Source organism: Nilaparvata lugens, chromosome 4 (genome assembly GCF_014356525.2).
Source record: "Nilaparvata lugens isolate BPH chromosome 4, ASM1435652v1, whole genome shotgun sequence".
Lineage (NCBI taxonomy): Eukaryota > Metazoa > Arthropoda > Insecta > Hemiptera > Delphacidae > Nilaparvata > Nilaparvata lugens.
This window is the reverse complement of record NC_052507.1, coordinates 18645149-18670005: the sequence shown is the minus strand read 5'-3', so window position 1 is coordinate 18670005 and position 24857 is coordinate 18645149. Positions and strand designations below refer to the sequence as shown.

The 24857-nt window shown below is 34.4% G+C and overlaps 1 protein-coding gene across 7 annotated transcripts in view; it reads right to left on the bottom strand.

Moving 5' to 3' along the window:
* The window catches only part of LOC111055321 (annetocin receptor), a 188185-nt gene that overhangs the window by 55459 nt on the left and 107869 nt on the right, over positions 1-24857 (bottom strand). The window contains exon 1 of one of the 7 annotated variants that reach the window (XM_039426847.1): positions 21912-22175. The exons of the other annotated variants lie outside the window; for them this stretch is intronic. Within the exon in view, the coding sequence (XP_039282781.1) occupies positions 21912-21955 (44 nt within the window). The 5' untranslated portion in view covers positions 21956-22175. Of the gene's footprint in view, positions 1-21911; positions 22176-24857 lie in introns of those variants that run through there. 7 annotated transcript variants of the gene reach the window in all.

Sequence of the window (24857 nt, the reverse complement as noted above, 5' to 3'; positions counted from 1 at the left end):
TATCATGCATGTTATTGAATCAAGATCGCCATTTTTCTACCGTAGAGATTTGATTTCTCAATTGGAATTTTGCGAGCAGATATTAAAGCAATTAATATTAAGCATTAGATGGTTTTTTCGATTAACGAAAAAAGAATGGTATTATCCAATGTACCTAGAATATAATTCTAGGTACCTTGGTATTGTCCATTTCTTGAACACTGAATTTGAATTGAATGGATTGAGTGGAAAAAAAATTGAGCATGAAAATCTCTACAATTATTGTTTAGTAACATTTTCACCTATAACTGAAAATAAGCTCGAAATTCGAAAAAATGTGATTATTTCAATTGCAAACTGTTGGCAACTGTTGATTCTATTAAATCATTCACTATGAAGAGATAGCAGACCTCGTGTGTTTCCAGCGTTATTGTCCTGTCACCAGCTGGCTCAGATCTTTGAATAGTAGTAGACTTGAGATGCGTGTGAACACTAGCGTCAGGTGATCAATTATCATAACGGCAAGGAAAGTTGTGTGAGTGCGCCACACCAGATTTTTCTACAGGGGTACTTGATAGTTTTGATCCTTTCTTCAAGGAATTAAAAGTACCAGTATCTGTGAAGAAGATATAATTTTAGTCCTATCAACAATCCAGAAGACTTCCACCTCCACGGCTACTATAAAATGTATTAAAAGCGCTACTAAACCTCAATTATATCTATAGTCCACTGAACGTACTCACTCAAAATGGTTATGAAGGCATTCACTATGAGATTACAGAAAATGACACTTTATTGTTTGCAAAAGTTTTTATTACTCGTCATTGACAAGTCGGAAATTTCTTGAAATCCAATATAGTCACAGATCACAAATATAATCTCTTTTTAGTCCTCGAACAATTACAAACGATATAAAAGTGTAACTTAAAGGGGTTTATTGCTAAGCAAGATGCTGCCTCTTGCAGATTACGGCTCTCATTTATCTCTTTTTTCCAACTCCCGATTCTGCACTGTATCTGTAGCTGTAGCAGCTGTTTGTTGAACTCCACATTGACTTTATTCATGACAGAAAACTCATATTGATTGTAAACAGAGTATAGTAGGCTTCATGCAAAGTTAGTAGTCAGGGCTACACATGATGTTAGTAATTTCAAGCGTTTGCAGGTCTGCAGTTGTCAATTTCCTAAACCCTTTAGAACAGTTGATTCATTGTAACAACTGCATGTTGCTATACATAACGGGGAATTATCGATTTGAGTCACTCCAATAGGAACTTACAGTTTCTGTGTTCATACTTTCGACAAGAATCATCAAGTTTCGAGAGCTCTTTAGTCTGGAAACCCTTTCACAAGAATTACGAATTGGATAATGTCTATTGATAATCGAATTTTACATTTCAAGTGGAAAAAGTGAAGTTTTCGATGAGAGTTCGTTTCAACCAGCACAAAACAATCATACTATTCAAAAAGTATTCGAATCTCCACTATAAAAGTGCAATACTTCTGCATCAAATCGCATTATCATCATTGATAAATTATTGATTAAAAGCTTGTATACTGCAACTGGGTTAACGTACAGCCAAGTAGTGAACAAGCACTGGTGGAAATAACGAAATAAGCTACAAGTTTCATGAGAAATTTTCATTGTTATCAGTTTAAGGCTTGTCGCAAAATTGAGACGCAGCGTGACGTGACATGTGTCTGCTAGATGAGTTAATATCATAAAGATCATAAATATTAAAATGTTCGCGCATTATAATGAAGCTATCACCTGTGAGCATTATAATGATCGTGACTCATCTAGCGGACTCACGAGTCACGACACGTCTTGTAACTTCACGTCGCGCCTAATTTCGCGACAAGCCCTAGGGTGTTATGCGAGCTGAGAATTTTGTATGAAACGAGAGAAAGAGGTTGATGATGATCTTGACTCTAGTCTCACAACAAGGGTCTGCCTTCTTACCAATTAGCATCTACCTTCAATCCTTCACAACAAAATAAACCCAAAAATCATACTGCGTTTGTAGTTACAACACTTCTATTGTGGTTATCAATGCAACTATACTTCCATTGAGAACCCACATTGACAATTTTATTCTCTTTTTTTTATCAGTAGTTGATTTGTTTCATTTTTCGTGTGCTATGTGAATGCTCCGTGTTTCAACCTGTATTTATTCCAAACGAACGCTATACATACTCATAACTCTCATGGGAGAATTTCTAATTTGCATACATATTCAAATTGAGTAGAGAACTATGTCAGCTCTATCTCATCACAAAGCATAGCGTAAATTATCAAGGATTATTCTTTTTCCAGAAGAGGAGTACATACTCATACTAAAATCTCGTGTAGCGTGATTCAGGAAAGCTTATTCAGTCAATCACATCATTAAGACAGTTATATTATTGACAATGTATGTTATTTCTGAGCTTTCAAATATATCAAAGATCATCAGTAGATATAATAATTTATATTTTCACATGATCATTCTTGAGCTGGTACTGTTTTGCTCTACTCTATAATATGCATTATCGCATACCTTTTAGAGATATCTGCGATCTTATAAAAGGAAAACTTTAAAATTGAGGTGAAAATTCAGTTTGTTCGTTAATGTTAATGGTCAATATAATACTGTCGAAGATTCTCATGGATAGGATATAGTTGAAGCTTATCAGGATATTTTTTAGTTGATTAACGGTGAAGTTTGAAATTATAACTGTGTCAGCAAGAAACTTCAAACATCCAATTAACACGTATTTTCTATTTACAACTAATATATAAAATGTAGTCCATATTCACGAAGAAAATTAATTTCATAATTGAGTTTCATTGTGTTGATTGATCATTTCATCCACGTGTGGAACTGAGTGCATTTCATTCACGTTTAGAGTACAGCTAACGATATTGGTATCATAAAATTAGCATTATGTGGAATCAAATGGAAAGCATTCTCACAGAGCTAGATTCAATGATATAGAGATCTTTTATGACGATGAAGAGCTCTGAGTGTTGAATTAACTGGATAATTAATTGAGCTTTCATTTCCATGATGCATTCATGCTGCTGGATTCAAGCTTTCAGATGGATATTTACAGAACCTGGTATGAATTAAGGATTTTTCAATTGAAATCCTCCATTGAAAATTCGAAAACTGTAATCATCGTTTCCTAATAATTTTCCATTTACCTGATTAGACAGCTCCACTCACGTGGTCTGTTAATGAGTCTATCTCAAAATTGTATATGGAATGGATTTCGAATACGAAATTAACTAACATTATACTAGAGTTGTTAATGATAATAATACTATACTGATATTGGAATTACATTATTCCAAAACTACTATACTACTTGATATTCATTAAGATAATGCACGAGTTGAAGAATATTATCCCCAATATATTATCTATTCTATAGTTAACAACTAAACATAATATGAACGTACCAAAAATTGTCTGTAAACTTTCACCTTCTAAAATTTGCATTACGTCTTGGAAGTTGAAGAGTTGTTGTAAGAATTAATTTCAAAGCCCAACTTTTCAGTCTCTTAAAGATGTTGATCATTCAGCGGTTAAAGTTCGAAAGAAAATTTTCGGCTTTGAAACTGTAGAATTGAATAATTCAATGAGGTGGGAGGCCTTAAATATTGTGATAAATGAATGAGATGTTGATTCTATTACTGTATTCAGAAAAGTTGTCATGAAGTTTGTTCACACTTTACTTAACCTCTACAGTAATCATCTGCTCAGTTCCGCTCTCCGTGACCTTCCATGGAGGGATGAAACTCCAAAAATGTTAGCTTGAGTTGGATATCCAAAAGAAAAACACTGAGTCATCGTTTGGGGAACTTTGAATACCAGTTGAAAGACTTCTGTGGGGGATGAACATTCGAAGTAGGCCTCACCTTCATCCCAACAAAAGTTTTCAATACTATGATTTTATGTGAGATATTATTTTTTAATATCGATTTTATTAATGAATATAACTTTCCAATTGAGAAACTTCCATTGAATTCAAGCAGAATCTACTTGTGGATTTTCAAGAGATGTGATGTCATCTCTATGTTGTTGTGGGACTTCATGATTAATAAGTTGTTAAATCACTTATTTTTAATTTAAATGATATTAAAATAGTTACATACTCGATCAATCTTAATCATAAATGAGCCTTGTTTACCAGACTAAGTTTTTCAAATGTGATTAATTGGAGCTTTACTCAATCATGAACAACTTCAATGAACTCATTAGGATATCAGGCAATAGATTATTTTAAGCAATTATCAATTTCCTAATGCAATAAATAGAACCAGTGAACGCATTCTCTCATCAGGAACTTTCTGTGGTATAACATTTATGAAGCCACATGTTTCTAAACAGACTAGCGCACTACCTGTATCTTACAAAAATGAAAATACCTTTCTCAAACCTCTTTTGGGATCTGGATCTTCAAATCTATTCATGGTTATTCAGGGAGCAACTCCAATGAAGTTTTATCTCGAAGGAGTTTTTTACGGCACCGTTATAAATGGATGGGTAACTCACATTCGCCTACGAGAGTCTGGAATTTTCTCCACTGCACTGATAATAAGCGACCGTCTTCGTAATTTCAATCCAATGATTATGAATGAAAAAATATGTATAGAACAGGTGGAAAAGTAAAGACAAAAGACCGGTCATTGAAAGGTATGCTTATTATATCCCTCTCCTACACAGCATTTTACGTCTATTGACAATGCTGCTTCATTCAGCTTGGAAGCTTGCGTTGTTATCACTGTTACTCACTTCTAAAGGTGCACTAATGTGAGTGTGTAGGTATGTGTGATCATTACTGCACTCTTCAATGCGTGGAGGTGAGAATGAGGGAGAGAGTGAGTGTGAAAGCCCACACTCTTCAATGTGTGTGAGAGAGTGAGTGGGCAAGCCTACTCTTTTCAATGCGTGCAAGTGAGTATGAGTGAGAGAGAGTGAGTGAGCAAGCCTTTTGTCAAGAGCATGTAACGAGCAGCATTAGACACGCCTTTGAAGAGTGCTCAAACATGCATGGAACGCATTAAAACTAGCAAAAATCAGGCTTGAAGAGGATTTATCAACATCATTTATCAAAGTTACCCGCTTGGTTGGTTGATAAAGCTACATCAATTTCACTGGACCATAATTTATTTAGATTTATTGGATAAGACTGCTGATCGATCATGAATCAATTAACTACATAGATAAGGTTTGTTTAACGTATTATTTTTCATAAGTCACCCTTAAATTTGATTAGCTTGTGCTTGAGTTGCGTAAATATTGAGATGTGTATGAAAAGAAGCATTAAAATCGAGTACTTTTTCAGTGCTATTAATCATTCCGAATTTCGAAATCTGGATTTGTGAGGTACTATTATTAGCTATTCAATATTATGTATATCAGTGATATCAGAAAATTTACAATAATAATACCTTGCATTATAAATATCTGACCATTTGTTATATTTTGATGGATGTAGAACTGTACCCCAGGCTGTAGAGCGAACAAGATACAGAGACTTTACAGTGATTATTCTGGAGATAATGGAATGTTGTTATTATAATTCATTTCTTTAGATTTCATATTGTAATTTTACCTTCAGACATATAACTAGCCCAACTTGATTTTAACTACTCCTACTCGATTCCTGATATGATATCAATCCCCATGATTCTGTTGTTATCATACAACTTACGGTGCAGTATAGAAACATGAACTTGGAGGATCAAACTGAAAAATCGAGACCTTAGTTTTCAGGTTCTAAGCTGGTTGTGTTATCTTGTCTTTAATTGAAATTTATACTTCAAATTTGTTACTAGTTTCTAGTTGATCCCATGGTTCTTGCGAGTTATCCGAGCATGGTTCTATCCGAGCTTCAATCTTCTCTTCAATCTGTTTTCTATATGAACGATAAAGTATCAAATAAAAAAGAAAATATAACAATAATTTTATGTGCCTGGTACATACAATATCAGAATGATAATACTATCCATCATAAAGAATGAAGTAATTTAGCTGCTTTCAATTGTAATATTCCTTTATTCCAGGCATGCTCTCTACAGATGCAGGTTGCCGGATGTATCAGAAGTCTTTTAGTACCGTACTTAGCCTCGAGAGAACGTAAAAAGCCCCAATAGCTCGTCGTGAGACCATACATGGCTCGACTGACCGATTTACTGCCCGACAGTGACAGTCTTATGGTTCAATTTACTTGGGTTCCATGAGTTATGTCCTTTGCCTTTTAACATGGTCTTGTGTTTCAGCCCATCAGGATTGTACCCCAACGAAACATTGAGATACACCCTGCCAGGGTATATAAAGTAGGTTTAACGAAAACCATAACCATTCATTCAATGCTTATCCTCTGTGCCCAAACTCATCCTGAATATATTATGATTTTATCATCATCATGACCTGAACAGGGATTTTTGGAATCTTCCTACGAAAATTTGTGATGTTTTCCCTAGAGAGAGAAAACTTTTTCTCCAGCCGATCAATGTTGATTAACTAAATTTCTGGCTTCGGAAAATCTTTTTTGATCCCAGCTGGCTCAGGAAAGTGTGTAAGCTGCCAATCTCTTTAGTTAGCTGATATTTTTCAGACAAGAATATCTTTGATCCAATATCTTCTTCCAAGATTAGACTTACTTCGCAATTCATGACAAGGATGAAATGATGTTCCTCATCTGGTTCTCAACATAATAATATTCGACATTTGATAAAGATCTGTATTTTTACTAGCTCACAATTTTAAACTCAAATTTTTAAATTATCGGCTCATTTGTACAATAATTTATCAGTACATTTTAACTGAGGTGTCACGATTCTCATACTATAATCCAAATAATTATTTAATCCATGGTCTTGTCTTAGCTGAAACGTATCTGATATGTCTATCGCACAGTGTTATGCATATAAATATCCTCGATTTATGTATTGAATGGTAATAAATAATGTGTTTTTGACAGAGTTAAGCCTGAGAAATTTCACATGCAACCTGAGAAAAATCAAGTCCAGTACTATAGTAGAGAAAAGATAGCTATAATATATTTCCTCTATGATACTCTATACTCCGAAAAAAATCAATTTGACACAAGCTGCTTGGGAGAAATTGATTGTTGCCAAATTGTGCGAAATCTGAATATTTCGATTCAAACCTATATGTGATATTATATGTACAATTTTAGAACACAGTCAATCGAGAGATGTTAATTCTGTTGAGATGTTTTTTGAGATGTCAACTCGAATATCTTGTCCTATTCCCAGCTTGTTTATTCAGTGTATGGACCAGAAGTTTCAGCTGTTAATATGACAATTTTGACGTGCGAAAAGTAGTATGATAAATCCTGATCACAAATTTGCAAATCTATTCTAGTATTTTTCAAATCATATTTAATATTATTTTCAAAAGTTAGAATCTCTTCTTTGCATTTTTCCAAACAAATGAATTAAGCTGCGTTTACACCAAAGTTATAACCAAAATGTTTATTTCTCCGTCCTTATACTAGATTCTATAACTTATCATAGACATTATAAACTTATATGTTTGTCAAGTTCCGTTCAATCTAATAGAATCTTTAAGGGCGGAAAAATAAACATTTTGTTAATAGCTTCGGTGTAAACGCAGCTCTACTTTCAGTTGGATCCGAAACACAAAGATACATAATATACATTTCTCATACAATTAATGGCAGAGACTCGCATTTTCTCTGTGATAATTATGAGATGTCAATAGATATGAGATAGAGTGTCTTCAATTTCACACTTAACGAGAGTGTGAAGCAGTAGGTGGAGTTGTTGCAATCAAAGGAAACTATTAGCTCTATGGAATGTTCTGATTTATGTTATAAAGTATGTTATTAAGAGGAAGGACAGGCATTATCCTATGAGGTTGGCTTCAGGGAGTGTTAAAATCGAATACTGCACATCGAACTTGGATCTCATAGATCTCTATTATCCTCAATTGATGTACAGTGACCATTCAACCCACACCCCACTAAGGTCGATGGTGGCAATTGAACATTGGCAAATCATCAGATCCATTGAACATCTCACGTTGAAACCGACAGAGCGCCACCACTAATGAACACTGATCCCATCCAAGCCACACATCTAATGCCACTTCAAACGCAAGCACATTCACACCATAATTTGACAGGCTCCTCACCTACCGCCCTTGCCCACTCCAAGCTGCTGATAACAGTCCAATCGCAAACTCAATGGGTCTGATTCAAAGTGCAATCTAGATTAGCCGCTCTATATCACTCTATTAGACTATCTATCATACTTTACAATATTACTGATCAATGAAATGAATTTACGATTCAGGTGACCAAGCTCAATCGCATTGTCTAATGATCTGATAATTCGATGATTCCGATCTAATAACATACCTTGATAATTGAATAATTATTATAGTACTCATATTGGATAACAGGTATTATCAGAGAAGTTTGGAGGTAATTAAGGAATTTAGAACGGAAAAATCCTAAAAATACTTCCAGATATTGTAATATTTCTCCCGAGAATAGTAACATTTTTTTGGAAGTCGTGAAAATTCTCCCGAAAATCGTGATCCATCAATTCTCATCATTACATGATGTTTTACGATTTTCACTTCCATGAATATCTTCACAAAAGGTTGAATAATTTTTCTATTCTTTATAAAATATGAATTTTGTTTTTTATATGATCGAAAAATTAGGTTCTCTCTAAAAATGAACGTGTTAACTCGTGGATGTTATTAGCCTTATAAATCGTTATGTGGAATTCCGAACTCTGCATTGCCTAATTACAACAGACTTTCTCCGTCCTACTGTATCCGAGGAATTTTCAGTGAGGCTTTGGATGAAATTGAAAAAGGAATATTGATTAACGGAATGAGACTCAATAATATCCGTTATGCAGATAACACGATCGTTTTCTCTGATAATTCAGAAGATTTGCAATTCATGATGGACATAATTACCAGACAAGTGTGTGGTTTATACAGTTGGTGATGATTTAAATAAGAGAGAAGTGCGTGGATTGCAATTAGGCAGTAGCAAGCAGCTAGAGCAAATTCAATCCTCCATATAATGCTTCAAAATAATTGCTAATCAACTTGCACTGCTATTAGTGCTTTTAGAGAGTAGCTATTGTGTCCAATGATGATAGTGCGTGCTAACACTACATCCCACACATCATAGACAACGGATTACAGACCTACTAAATGACAAGAGTTTCTACAGGATAATCACAATGATATGCTTCTATTGATGGCACAAAATGAGGAATAATGTTTTTGATAGTGAAATCAATACTATTTGAAAATTTGGTTGCCTATTAATTGGATAAACCCTCATGATGCCACAGAATAAAACATGATGGCGTTGCCAAATATAGCAACCTTCAATGAGTATTAAGAGTGTCATCGATAATGAAAAGAAAGTTGTGCACTGATAGTCGTAATGTCTGATTTCAGAACTGATTCTGAATGTAATTTGGAGGACTATGGTGCAAGTTTACATTCTTAAATAGGAAATACTGTGATTTGAAGGAACAGGCTGAAATATTGATAAAAATATCCATGGTACGACAGTAGTGAATCTGTTTTCCTGACTGCCGTAAAGTATGCTACCCTAATTGGATTGTTCTCCTATTCAACCTTAATAATTTACTTCCTTGACAATTTCTTTATTTAGATACAAAACAGCGTCTTGTCTTTGAAATTTTGTCCAACTATATCTTTATTCATCATATCTATCGGAAAGCTGATCTATAGTACAAGTATCTATACACCGTATATTATATGCAAGTGGGTAAACAATACACACTACGACATACATTTTATACTATCTCAAAGGTGAATGAGTTTATTTCTGTGAATGGTCAAAATAGAGAACAGTATATTACTCTCTTTTGCAGACTTATTGTGAGTCTCCCAGTTTTATCGTAGTGCGTATCGTAGTCTCCCAGTTTTTATAATATTCATGACTGGAAATTTCCTAACCTGTAACTAGTAGGCTACCACTTCATCAATGATACATTAAACATGATCCAACAATGTTAATTATTATTCAATTTAGCAGCCTCAAATAATAGGTGTGTGATAATCCATCAATCCACGCGGTTCATCCTCCTTGTTTGGCGCAGTGGGTGATCAGCATTACAATAGTTATTATTTCCTTTTGGAGCGCGTGGAAGCGGCTTTAACAGTCATTTCACGTCATATCAATACATGATGATTTATTGCTTCCATACACAACTCTGACATTGCACCGGTCACCTCATCCGCTCCGTCAGAACATTTCATTTACACAAATCGAACACAGAACACAGAGTAGAAATATTCCCTTTCAGCAAGCATCATTGCCTGGAAAAGAGAGCTACGTGAGGCACTCACTGTAGTTTGTTTCCAATGTAAACGACACCACTCATCCATCAAATAGAAAAATTAAAAAAAAAAGTTCATCTGTTGGTTTGTCCTATTATACAATCAGGAATAAAGAGTGTATCTTATTATAATAGACATCACATTACAGTATTGTACACTATCTGTATTCTTTATATTTATGTGTTGTGAGCAATGAAATGAAGAATATCGTAGAATTTCAATGGAAAGATGAATCATAAAATGTATTGATTTAATCATATTCATATTCATCTATTACATCACAATTGAATTAAAGTTGATTACATCACACTTATATGATAAACTTCTCTTTTCTGACAAATACGAATTTGGCATTGACTTATATATTGACAATATATTTGGTATTGACAATATCAAAGTCTTATTCTTTCAATTATGGAGAAATACCACAACATCTCATACCATACAATCAAATTGTTAAATTCCGAATTCATTTGAATTTAATACATTTGATTCTCAATAGTTTTATGAAGGTAGGATATAGAGTTAGAAGTAGAAGATAGAAGGTACTACTTTGAAAATCGAACTATCTCAGTTGTTTGATATATCTAAATCAAGTCAAATGAAACTCTTAGCTAGCCGACCTTAATGAAACAAGTAGCTAGTAAAAACATTTTCGTGTTCTACCATCCCTAAACTGATTAACAAAAGTTAATTCAGTTTACAAATGTGCCAGGTTGGTGAATGAAGTACAAAGTTATAGTACGAGTTAAAAGCAGTACCTCCGTATTTGCTTTCCGAATTGAGCAGCGACTTTTATTTACCAAGAGCAAAGTCTGGCTAATACTGATAAAAATGTTTGTTCTCGCACAGACGTACTTTGTTTGATAACTCATATACTAGTAGCAGGAAAAAACGGGGAAAATATATTCGAGTTTCCATGGGAAATAAAAATTTGGGAAGATCACGTAATAGATTCCGGATACTGTACCATTTATAATCACTAAATATCGACCTCATGGCTACTAACGTATGTGATGGCATTGTCGGCATTGACGTTCTAGCTTTTCGGGGAAAGCCTTGGCTTCAGAGGTGTCCGAGATAATAAAACGTGACTTTCTTCAAAGGGTTGACTGATAATTTGTTGTCCTGGACAAGACGTGATCATTAAATTTTACAAAGTGTTCAAAAACGTAGTACAGCCATCACACTTAAATTGAAATTAATGTGCTACACTTCTTAGTCCACTGCGGATGCAAATGATCAAAACAGGAAGAATAGCTAAAAGAAAATGCTATTATCGCTACTACACAAAAATGTTCATTCATCCAAGCGGGGTGTGAAATCTGAGCTTGCCTGAAAGGCAATCAAGGAGTTCCATGTTCGATCCCTGTTGGGTAAATAATTTTCGTGTTGTAGTGTTCATCTCTTATTGTGTTCCCTTTTAACATGGAGAAAATTATACGAGATGAGAGTTATTCTATGCTTTCAGCTTCTTGCTATTTCCCCTGTTCCTGTGGTCAATATTTGCAATCTTAATGTTACTCAACAGAACATTGATTTGGACTTTCGTCCGATGATTTCGATGTATTTATTAGAATATGAACAATTCAATACCTTCATTCTCATATTCCAGTTCTGACAGATGTGTTGAATTACTACTTCAGCAATTAGTCCACTAAAAGCAGCGATGTCATTTGATTGGTCGACAAATGCATTTCTGCACTTACTGCATTTCTGCATTTGCATTTCTGCAATAATGCATATCTGCATTGGCTCAAAGAATAGCAGGTTGATGAACATGGACTTTAGAATGAGTTCTCAAAAATCGGTCACTCGATCAACGAGAGCTTGGAGCGCTCTTCACTCTTAATAATCAATATCGGGGATTTTCTCAAATGATGGTGTTTATATTTTACAGTTGGCTATACACAGCTTTTGAATTTCGGGGATACGATGTATTGATTTTCCACAGAATCACTCGCTCACTTTTTACTATCCACAGACGACGAAAGTGTCAGCTGTTTCAGCCAAGGATGAATGTCGTTCAGCGAGTTTCCCCAAGGATGAGACCTAGTGCAATCGAATTTTTATATCATAAACCTACTATGTTCCAAATTTCGTGAAAATCGTTCAAGCCGTTTTCGAGATCCGTTGAACATAAATAACCAGATATAAACATAACAAGAAAACAATATATAAAAATATAAACAGATATACAGAAATTGCTCGCTTAATATAATAGGATAAATACTAGAACGACCACTATAGGTTAAGCAATTCCCATTTTACATTGAAGAGTGCGAGTAATAATAATAGCAATTAAATCTTCTTCAATATTGCTTCTATATAGAAATACAGTTGAAAATGATGTAGACATGACTGTCATTCTTTCTTGATTTTGAAAAACTGATAATGAACGACAATAATAAATGTTTTCAGGTTCTGTGTGAGAGTTTTCAATTGTAAAAAAAAGCTTTCAGTCCTGACATTTAAAATCTACGGTGGAATACATTTCAGTTTTCAACAAACCTTGCCTTCACAATGATCTGAGAAAAGTTTCTTCCTGAAAATATTTTTAAGAATTGATAAATGTGGCGATATCTCTTCCGAATATCTCACAGAATATAGTGAAATAATATTTTTCTGCTATAAGAAGACTGAGCTTCTCAATGTATGTGACATAGAGCTGCTGCTTTTTTCACTCGTTCTACTTACTCCTCATATACTCTGTACAACATGACTTGACTCCATATGGCTGCTATGAGTCACTGTATCACACAAATCACTCCCAACAAAATGTAATATTGCAGAACGGGAAGATATCCAAAATATAGGACGAAAATACCTTCGAAGGACGAAATCCACCTTTGCAGTAACCGTTCCTCACTGTTGAGAAAACGCCGTGAAGCCCAAAGTTATATCGAGAGAAAACACTTAAAACTTATTCACATGTAACTTGACAGAGAATAAATGAACAAGACTGAAAAATCAGTTCACATACTCCATGTTTATAAAAATTTGAACTTTCGTATTTTTCGCCTCAAGCTTAAATTCTTCTCCGAAACGCGAAAGCTGCCACATTCACCCTGACGTTTTATTCTCGGGAAAATTTAACGTTTCTAGAACGGAAAATGTACAGACACTAGAAAATCAGCATTCTACAGTCACTCTCTAATGTTTGTATAGTGTGCGAGCATAATATTACTGACAGCTTACCTTTCAACTACTTTCAAATTCTCATGAAACTGGCCACTGGAAATAGTAATCATTGGAAACACATAATAATTGAATATACCGATTTCTATTTTATAAATTTGATGAACCATTGAAATGCCGATTTGTATAATTCATTAACTATTTAAATGAACTTGATGGAGTAGAACCATTCAGAACGTGATCAGCTAAGCATGCTTTGAAAACAAATTAATATTTAGGTAGTTATAGTAGCTAATAGGATCGTTCTGATTGGTTCCTGTTATTAGCCGTGCTAATAAGGCTGCCAAACCGTAAATTGGCCGACACAGATCACAAGAATCATTGAAAAATAATCCCTCAATTATATGAAGAATTCAACTAGTAATGTCAAGGTTCAAGATTGGAATTATTTAGAAGTTCTATTTTCTATTCATGAAGAGATTTGTAAACCATGGGAATATTTTCCTCGCCGAGGAGAACACAGCTTGAATTGATCCTTATAACAATAACAAGTGTAACCTACAACTTGAATAAGAGGATTCCACAGTGTCTCACATCAAATCAAAATCGTTTATTTATCTACAGTATAATAAATAAAAATCGAGCCTCAAATTTTGACATTCAATAACACTTTTATGAGTGCACCGAATTTGATGATTTCTTTTTAGCTGTGTTTGTTATGTTCAGGGGCAGGTTTATGGCATAAAGAATTTATGATCTGACTTAAGGACTCTTTCTTACGGTTCTTCAAAGTTTACATGTAATCATTATGGGAGGAGATTCGTGAGCTGGCCACACACAGAAATAAAAATCAGCTGTTTTAATCATTGCGTCATCCAACAGCCGTCGGTAGATTTGATTTTATATTTTCTTTCTACTTATTCACAACATTTTAATTCTTAATAATGCCGCTGTAAGAACGACGTCCAAACTTGGGTCGTAGAACTCGAAATGCTGTAAATTTAGAATATGCACGGGAAAATCAGCAGCAAGGAGATATACCATTCAATTTCCCAGCAAGCTGCATTCAACTATACCTATCTAAAAATACAACTGCTGCACAACTAATTAAGCACATAGGAAATCCGTATTGAGATATAAATGTAAATACTGATTGTTGGATAATTTTCATAAAAGTATAGGCTAAGCACACCTGAGGAGGCGTGGCTTGGTGATACAAAGTGTTGATCTTATGGAGATTGCCATATCACACCGTTCCACGCCATGCCCGATTCAGTGTGTGTGAGTTTTTCCATTCAAACCAATAAGCGAGAAGCACCTGGATGCAAAATGCCGCATCACGCCTCCTCAGGTGTGCATCCAGCTGAAGTTTGTCATGAGATGCATTAACTATTTGGCGGTACGAAGTTCGCCGGGCCAGCTAATCCTTAATAATAATAACAAAAGATAAAAAACTCACAAGGGTGAGACCTTATGTCTTAGTTAACGTTTTCTATGTCAACATTTTTACAAAATTATTTATTGTATTGTACTCTCACTTTTCTCTCTATAATGATGATAAATTATGCATACTCGTAGATTTTCGCATAGTAAACCCTTGAAAACCTTAATCAAAGGTTATTCTCATGCACTAGTGAATCTTATTTTGCCTCAATATTCTCACTTGGAATTTCGCAGCACCTTTCTGATGATGAATATTCATTATGAAAGTTGGATTCCTCTTATTCTCTACTTTGGACACCGCTATTCAAAAGATCGGGTGAATTATTATCCAGGTTTGAATGACTGGGAGGACTAGACATCCTTAGTAGGCCAATGATAAAGGCACTCGGTCTCCATCAATGGAATCGTAATCCCTAGAGATTGAAAAAAGAGATTTCTTGCATTGAAAAAAGGTTTTGCTTTTTCATGATCCCCATAATAGGTTCTAGTTGGGTAATATTATTTTGAAAGGTAGCTCACCATAATCAATTCTTGTCTTTGGTTGAATATCATGAAGTGATGTGGAATATCCTAAGGCAGGGGTAGTGAAAGTTCATCTCAAAGTCCTAAACTCTATTCTTGAAAATATTCTGTAAGTTGCATATTTTTCATAATTTGAATACCATTGACAAAGTTGTATTGAAACTTGATAGTCATTAATGTGAGCTACTATTTTGAGAATTTACAATGGTTTGATAGTGCTTCATAGTGTGCACGATAAAGGAATTAATGATTTTTGAGTTTCAATACATGTTCAGTGCACAAACGATGGAAACTTCACCCTGCACCCTCAATGAATGTGGTCGTAATGCTCTTAACGTTGATGGAACGTGAAGAATGCTTATCTATGGTTTCAACGGCAGCTATTAGGATGATAGGTGATTTTATCTCCCAGTTCTGTGAAGTAGATTCAATGAGCAGTTTGTCCATCGTCCATCAGCTTGGATGTAGGAATCAACTGTGAGAATCAACATTTTATCTATGGTTTTTGTTAGGTGATCTTTTTAAAAGATCAATTCATATTGAATTACAATACAATACAATCTATTTTGAATTCAATGATACAGGTTTCCAATAATTTTATTGCACTATAGTTTTACAGGACGAGGTAAATTTGTATTTGTTTTGAATAGGATAAGTCAAAGAGTAAAGATTAATAGAGTAGTACAGTATTTCAAATTTGATTACGAACGCCAATCATACTGTTACGGGTTTCTACACTATTAAAACACTTGAGCGCTGCTTCCGTTGCATCACCTCTGAAGGCCCATTCATAACAATACTTACAGTGGAATCATCCTTATCTTATTTGAAATATCAAGTCGTTCTGAAATTCTCCCTCAATCTTCATAACCATGTATTTTTACCAAATCATATCACTTACTTGTATCTTCGTCTTTCGTGTATCTCACGTGTATAAACAATGTTTATACTACAAAATAGTTTTTATAAAGTGTTCAGTCATGAAAAAAACATCAATTTAAAAACTTCATCGTGATACAAATATCTTTTTCGAGCTTACGCGTATGTTTCTCATGCCATGTGTCATGGGTCCTATTTTATGGGAAAAATTTTGACCTTCAAATTCGTAACAAAAAAATCCAACGGAAGATAATGATGAACTATAGAGAAGGGTGAGCTGGGTTGATGGCAGTTCCGGAGCAAAGTGTGAAAGCGGAACGTGCTTTTGAGGCTCATCACACAGCTCATCTCCCAACTTATATTGCTGCAAATTCCAGTCTGCCAATACTATCACAAAATAAATTTTGTAGGTCATATGTATATGCAGAGAGTATAGAATGTCATTACATTGAGTGAAAGACATTCTATACTCTGTGTGTATATGCTGTAACAACACATGTATATATTCCAATATTCCTGAATGCAGCCTCAGGAACTTTGCTGTTTGCTGACCTTAGGCGTTATCAGCTTTCAGCCATATTCCCTCGAACTCATCTCTGTTACATTGACTATTACATTATCTGAGTAATTAATTCCGCTGATTATCAGTTGCCACAGTTGATCACTTAAAAATTGAACAGATGCATATAAAAATGGAATAGATAATCTATGGTTTGATAGTCAATGGTTTCTATAGGATATTATATGGTTTATTTTCATATTGCCTATTTATGCAATAGAGAGAAGGTCAATGTCTATGTAAAATTGTCAATGGTTTGTATATTTACTTCATGGACAAAAGCACCAAATGAAGGATCAATACTCCAATAAGTTATTGTTGACAGTATCATGATTGTATAGCTTCAACTATTATAACTCCAATTGAATAACAACTATTCATCACTGGTGATTGAGATAAAAATTGAAATTAATAGAGTTATCAAAGTTTATTAATCATTCATTACATTGATTCATCTATCTTACGCTCTATGTGTTGTGGTAGATATTCATATTGTTAGAAAACGACTCGACAATGTCAAAACCTCTGATCTATCAAAACAATTTAAGATACAAGTTCTGTATGCTAACTTAAAGTTTAAACTTCTGATATTGCATTAAGCGAGATATAGTAATACTTAACCATAATGCAAATTGAAAACAAGAGAATATTCTCAAATATCAAGAATTTATAAATTCGTGATATTGGACAATATTCTTAAATAAATAAATAAATTTTTATTGTCATTAAGCAACATTGGCAATAGACAATATCACGGATTTATAAATTCTTGATATTTGAGAATATTCTCTTGTTTTCAATTTGCATTATGGTTAAGTAATACTATATCTCGCTTAATGCAATATCAGAAGTTTAAACTTTAAGTTAGCATACAGAACTTGTATCTTAAATTGTTTTGATAGATCAGAGGTTTTGACATTGTCGAGTCGTTTTCTATCAATATGAATATCTACCACAACACATAGTCTTGTTTTTCATTTCAAAGCTACTTGAACATTGAGCAACAAAATATAAAGTGTGGCTAAAGCCCTACAATAGGTCATTAAATGTCCTTTAATGTCAGTTTAATAACCTTTAATGACATTAACGGACATTTAAAGACAGTAGAGCTCAGCCCTCTTCTTGTTGACCAAAGAAGGTCGCGCTATAATGTCATTAGTCGAGGCTAGGGATAGGCTGGAATGATTGGGTGTGCGTCGGCCAATGACAATAGATCTCAAACTTCATTGGTCAACAGCTAATGACCAATCGTAGGGCTTTTCCCACACCATATATTCCGCTGATCAACGTTTGATAATGATGTAACAAATGAAACTTGTATCTCGAATTGCATCAATGAATTGGTGGTTTGACAGGAAGAAGTTTTTTCCATTCAATAGACTGATCTTTGATCATTACTTTTTTTCATTTACAAATCCTTATTCTCTTATCCTTATTTCTTAAATCCGTATTTCTCTCATATTCCTTCAGCTTGCAAACAGATCTCAGTCTGAGAGTTTCTAGAAGAGTCTCTTAAAAGATCTAGAATCTAAAAAGATCCTTCTAGTATCAAATCACTCGATCCATTTAAATCAATTGAGGATGAACTTGAAAGAGGAATATATTTTTATTCCACAGTAGGAGAGTAGCTTTGTTATAGGTACTGTCATCCATCAATCCATTTCTTTTTTGCAAATTATAAAGAGCTTAAAGATCTTATACAGCAGCTAGGTAAATCACTATTTTTTGACAATAACGAAAATCAGAAATATGAATTATTGTGAGCCATGAAAAATCGGACCAATCTACGTAATAATAAGTATATAACTTAGTAATAGAGGGTATTAAGATCGTAGAGGAAGTGATAAGATATAAGTAAGAAATAAGTTGGTAAGATTATATACGACCCTTAAGTATAGAAAATAATTATCAATCTGTTGATTATTCAAAGGAAGAAGAGCCTACTGTTATTATTAATAGATAATAATCAGTAAAACTGATTCGGACGCTATAATTTGGAAACACGAAATTTGTGGAAACCGTTGATTTTATCAATGAAACTCAAAGGAGTTTTGGATTTAGCAGGCTCTCAATAATGATTTATGAGGTGTATCTCATGAAAGACACGCATCATCAATCACTAGTTACTGAATCATTCAGAAAACTTGAGAATGCATATTTCTCAATTCTCCCTCCCCAAAACATTTCGTAGCTGGTGGTGATTCCCTGTAGAGTTTGCCCATGTGAATAAATTAGATTGAATGCCTAGAGATGATACTTCTCTGAGTATTAATGGAGGTCGCAGTGTCTAAGATCAGTAGGAGTGGTAAACTCACTCATTGACGTCAGGGCCTTGGAAACGTTCTTCATTTCGGGTTCCAGTGCCGGAAAATACCACCGGGAATTGCCGCCTCTTTCCTAAAAAATTCAGTACGCGAAATTCGTACTTTTCACCGAATCAAACCAAGTGTAAAACCCAATTCTCAACTGGGGCCATTAAACAGATTTATACTTTCACAGGGTGCCGTATTTCTGACAGCCGATTCAGAATAAGAAATCACAACGTTGAACAGGAATCTCTAAAAACTTTCTTTTTCAAGCTTTGTCGTGGTGCGAGAGTCTCTCTTGTTTGGTGTATGATGGAATATTCAGTAGGGCAGTCGACCTCTCCATGGTATTGGAACCAGAGAGATTTGGAAAATCCCCTCTCACATGTCTCAAAACAGAATGCGAATGTAATATTGCAAATATTCACAAAGAACAATATTAATGAGACAGATTACTGAATGGAATGCTGCAGCTCGAACCAAAATCCACAGCTTTAGCTGAAACCATGGACAGTGAACAAAAACAACAAATCCATTGTTCCAGAATTGAATAATGTTCTTTGTCTAAATGACTAGGCAATGGAATGTACCCTATTAAATTCATATTAGTCTCCGGTTTGATTCCTACATATTCCGGAATACATTGTTGAAATTATGAAATTAATTTCTCCCACATAAAGACTATCATTAGAATGATATTGAGGCTGAGACTTCCTTTCTGAGTTTCATATTTGTTAGACTGATGATATTATTGTTTAACTTTCTCCCTTGGTAGCTTATTTCGATTCCATTCTGCTCTCCATTGAGTTCGTATGTCTCTTGAATAAAGCTGGAGTCATGTTCATGCTGGGGACTCACAATAAAAGAGGAGCATGTATTCATTTCCAAGTCTGGGAAATTCTTCTGGAATAGAAGCTACCTACAAACGTCAAGCTTATTCTGTCTCTATTGAACGCGAAGGTTGTATAACCAGGAACAGCCACGTAGACGTAATGCAAAGCTCTCCTTTTGACATTTTGTAACAATACTCGCCTTCCTTCAGGGAAGTATTTTGAAAGCCCTACGCACTAGGTAGGCTACTGCTGCAATCTTTTCAATGTAGATACTATTCTCTCATTATCCACCAATGTACAGAGAATGTCTATATATGATTAGTTTTTCTCGGAAGATGAGAAAAAATATTACTGATAAATTCACTGGATAATTGATATGTTTTCGTAAAAATATAAATAATTAAAAGAGAAAGCAAATTATATCATTTCAAAATATGAATTCTATCTTCTCGAGGGTCTGTTTCGAAATCTAACGTTTCTACAGTACATTATTTCGCTTATAGGAGAAGATATATTAGGCAGAACATTAAAATGAGTAATTTATCAAAATGATAGATCACTGGTTCTTATTTGTACGAACGAATAGTAATAAGGTTTTAGTGTAGTTTAGTGTGAGAGCGAGTGAATTATGAACATACTTCATCCATCATCGTTAGCATGATAGCAGTGTTCAACTAACTATAAACAACAGCACGGAAAAATTCCGATGGAAATTGGAACACATGGAAGCCTCCTCATTCCCCCGCAACCGTAGACGTTGCCAATCCGTCAGGTCTATTATAAAAATATAAATCAATTTTGTCATTCATAATGAGCTGTGAACAACGTTGATCAACTCTCATTTGGCATCGTTGCATGTACTATCATCGTACTATACTCCTGCGATTGACTATAGTGTTGGTTTCTGAATATTTTGAAATGTTATTTAGAAATGAATTTCTTAAAATTTCATCAATCTTGAAAGATGATAAATTCGCTATTTAGAAAAGTTGCAATCCATTTTCCACTTTGGATTCGATAGTTCAACACTGAAATGATAATCCAGTAAACATAACCACCGGAGGTAGAGCATTATTTATTTAACATTTCTCAACTCTTCCTCATCAGATAAGTTTTCTGAAACATACAGTTCCTCTAGCAAAAACAATTCCGTAATTCAACTTCTAACTTAATTAGTAAACTTCTGACTTCTGATTTTTTTTGGGATCTCGTTTCCAAGGGTGGGAATAGTGCTGTGCTTGGATTACCTTTTTTCTGAGATTAAATTCAGCGCCGAACGCTAAATGAGGGAACTCTGCTGCTTTAAGTAGAATCGATAAAGAAGGAATAATATTAGACCTATTATGATACTTTTGCTGCTTTTTGTCTGTTTGACCTTACGGTCTTTTGTTTTGATATTCGAATGATAATTGCCTCTAGGTTTGTTTATTGCTTCAAGAATATACAATAAATTTGGGACTGGAAACTGAGTTTTCTCTTTCGCATTTAATCATTCACAGTTCAAGATCAATACTTGAGTGTCAAAAGTTTCCCACATTCTGGAAGTATTATCAACTCATTATTATATCTATACAGTATTATCTTCTCAATTAAACTAATAAACTCACAGGGATTAAGCAGTGATTTCTTTTTTACATTTTTTGTCTATTTCTCTCCTTTGTCGATTTTATTGGTCAACGAGCGTACACAGAATGGCCTCAAAAATGTGAGTTCAAACTTTGAAGTTTAGTCAAAGCTTCAATAGTGGTTATAACCTAAAATACAACCGCCAAAAATCCTCAAGTCAAAATTGGTAAGACGCTCGTATTATCAACCGTTAATTACCTACTTAAAGGAACATCAATATTGAATGTTGATTGTACTCCACTTACCTTTTACCTGCTGCTTCAATAATTATGTCTGCTATTTCAATCATTAATATATCAATGCAAACTATTTTTCAACAAGGTAATGTGATTGAGTTGGTCTCTTTTCACTTGAAAACATTTGGAAACAATCATCAATCATTTTCAGTTGATCAAAACCTATGTGTAATATCACTGAGAAATGATGATCAACCATAGCAATGAAGTTGCGTGTAGCTCAAAAACACCCTCGAAATCCTTACAGAACACTATTTCAGATTGATAAATTTTCCACATGGAAGGTAATGTTAGTATTTTGTGAATTTGATATTTTGTAAAACACCATTCACAAAATTCACTATTCATGCTTGTGCTGATTGAAAGGTCACGCCCCGCACGACGTTATTAGTTGAATAACAAAACAACATTATTTGTGCACCAAATTGATAGATGAACAACTAAACATAAACTCCAATATTATATCGGAAGATAACGTACGACAAATGGACACACCGTGTTGTCCAGTTTGTGACTAATCCCATTCACGCGAATCCCCATCAAACAAGCTGTCCAATTTTCCCATATCATCAAATTGATTAGGTGATGATGGCAGGTACTGTCAATTGCACATTGCAAAATCATTAGAATTTTGTTTTCGAACTCCGCCCACCGCAATATCAGTATCGAGTGAAAGCCCCGGAGCTGATATAAATTTGTTATTGATTGAACAAGTTTGAAAGTAACACCAGTCACCACTTTATTAATTTGATATTATACTCACCAGTGTAATCAAAATTTTAATTATGAAGCACGTGAATTCAAATAATGAAGCACGTGTCGGCTGTTTGACACGTTTTTGCGGCTTATTTTTGTGAAAACGAAGTGAGACTGTTGTATGTGAGTACTCACATAGGAAAATAATGTGGTTGAGTCATTCAATATTTTTATTGAACAGCAAGTTTCCTCCCAAACAAGTTACAAGAAAATATTGGATAATCTAATTTTTCTAGGCTGTTGGTTGAGTATTGTAGTTGAGTGCTCTTTATCAGTTCTAGGAGATTAATAGAAGGATAACATATTATAGAGGATAAAAAGCTAGGATGAAATAACTGATGACTGAGAGAACTGATATTAGAACTGAGAGAACTGATTCAAGGTGAGGATAAACTGACAGACGGAGCATCTCAAACTGTCAAACTACACAAAACAAACATTGAAACTCGACAACTACTTGAGTCATTGGAGTGACTGAATAATTGAGCTGTAGTATGACTGGCGTGATCATCACTTTACTCATTAACCAGGTCATTCTGTGGCAACTTAATGAAGTGATGAGGGCAACAAACCATCACGAAGTTTGTATGTGACCAGAATACATTTTGAACTCTGTACGAAGTTTAGTAAAGCGAAGTTCAGAGCTCATTGCAAGACTTTCAACGCTGTCAACATGATACTCTATTTTACGGTACCTATCATGTGATTGGCTTTTAATATCAAACTCATTAATTTAGTTCTATCACTTAGAATGAAGCTGTTACGAGAATATTAAAGGGAAGGTGTATAATATATTATTTGTATTTGATTTCATATTATTTGTTTCTGTAGCTCCTGAAACATTCAGAAATGAATTGAATGAACAAATGGACGAATAAATTTTAGTAATAAAATTGAAAGAAGCTCTTGTCTCGACACAACACCCCTCAGCAACAACAGAATAGACCAGGAGTTTATAAACTAAATTGTACAATTGCAGTGAATTCCACATAGGAAAAACAGCCAGAAATTTCAACATAAGATTCAAAGTACACACAAGAGTCATTACTCATCCTTCCTCTCATTCCACCTTTGCAGAACACATTATCTCCACTGACCACGCACACCCTGACATAAACAATAACCTTGAAATACTTTACTATTCCCACAGAAACAGAAAATTAGATATACTGGAACAGTTTGAAATATACAAGTACACCAAACAACAGCCAAACAATATTCTAAATGACCAAGTCAACTTTTCCTCCCAAACCCTGTTTAACAAACTCATTTAAATCCTCCATCAACCGCCAAAACTCCCCTCCGGCCCCCACTCTGACCAAATACTCATCCTCATAACCTTAAATACTTTAGTTTCTGTTTGGCTCAAGAATGTGAACACCAGCAGACGAAACGGTCGTCGCCACACCAAAGAATGTGAGTGTTTTTTCACTTCAAAGTTAGGCTGTATAAGAATACAAAATTAATGATTGTAATTTTGCATATTGATTCTTCATTTACCGAGGATGGTTATAGGCCTTTTTTTAAATTCTTCAAAATTTCAGTGGGTCAAGTTTTTAATTAGACCCTTGCGGAGCGCGGGTTACCTGCTAATATGGAAAAAGCAGGTAGTTTTAAGCATGTTCATCTTGAAAGATTGTTTTCCAGTAAAAACAAGATGGATAACCAACAACGAATAAAATTGAGATTCAATTCATATTTATTGATGAATAAAACGATAGGCGGAATTTGAATGAACGAGTAGTAATCAGCTGTGATTCATGACGAAAGTTCTCACAAATATCAGGTTCTAGAAAAATCAATTTGTTAACGAGGAATCCGTTGAAAGAGTTCTTTCTGAGGACAGTTTAATGAAGGAACCTTGGAAAGTTTTTCTACATTTTCTAATTATCAGCTTTTCAACTTGTCATCGGTAAAAAAAGTGCTATCTACTAGAAATTTTTCAGTAAAGCTCCAGCATTGATTGCAAAACTTTAAAATAAAGCGTAAAAACTATTGAGAAAAGTGTGAGAATTCTAAATTATGGTTTGGAACTGATCATTGTGAAGCAAAGTTTGAAAAAGGTTGACTGAATTTCTGTCATGACCTTATTAAATCATCAATAATTATGTTGGTGCTTATTTCTCATCAGTTGGGAAATTTGCGAGGTAAAGCAACCCAACAGCAGTAAAATTTGCATCAATGCGAGCTCACTGGAAG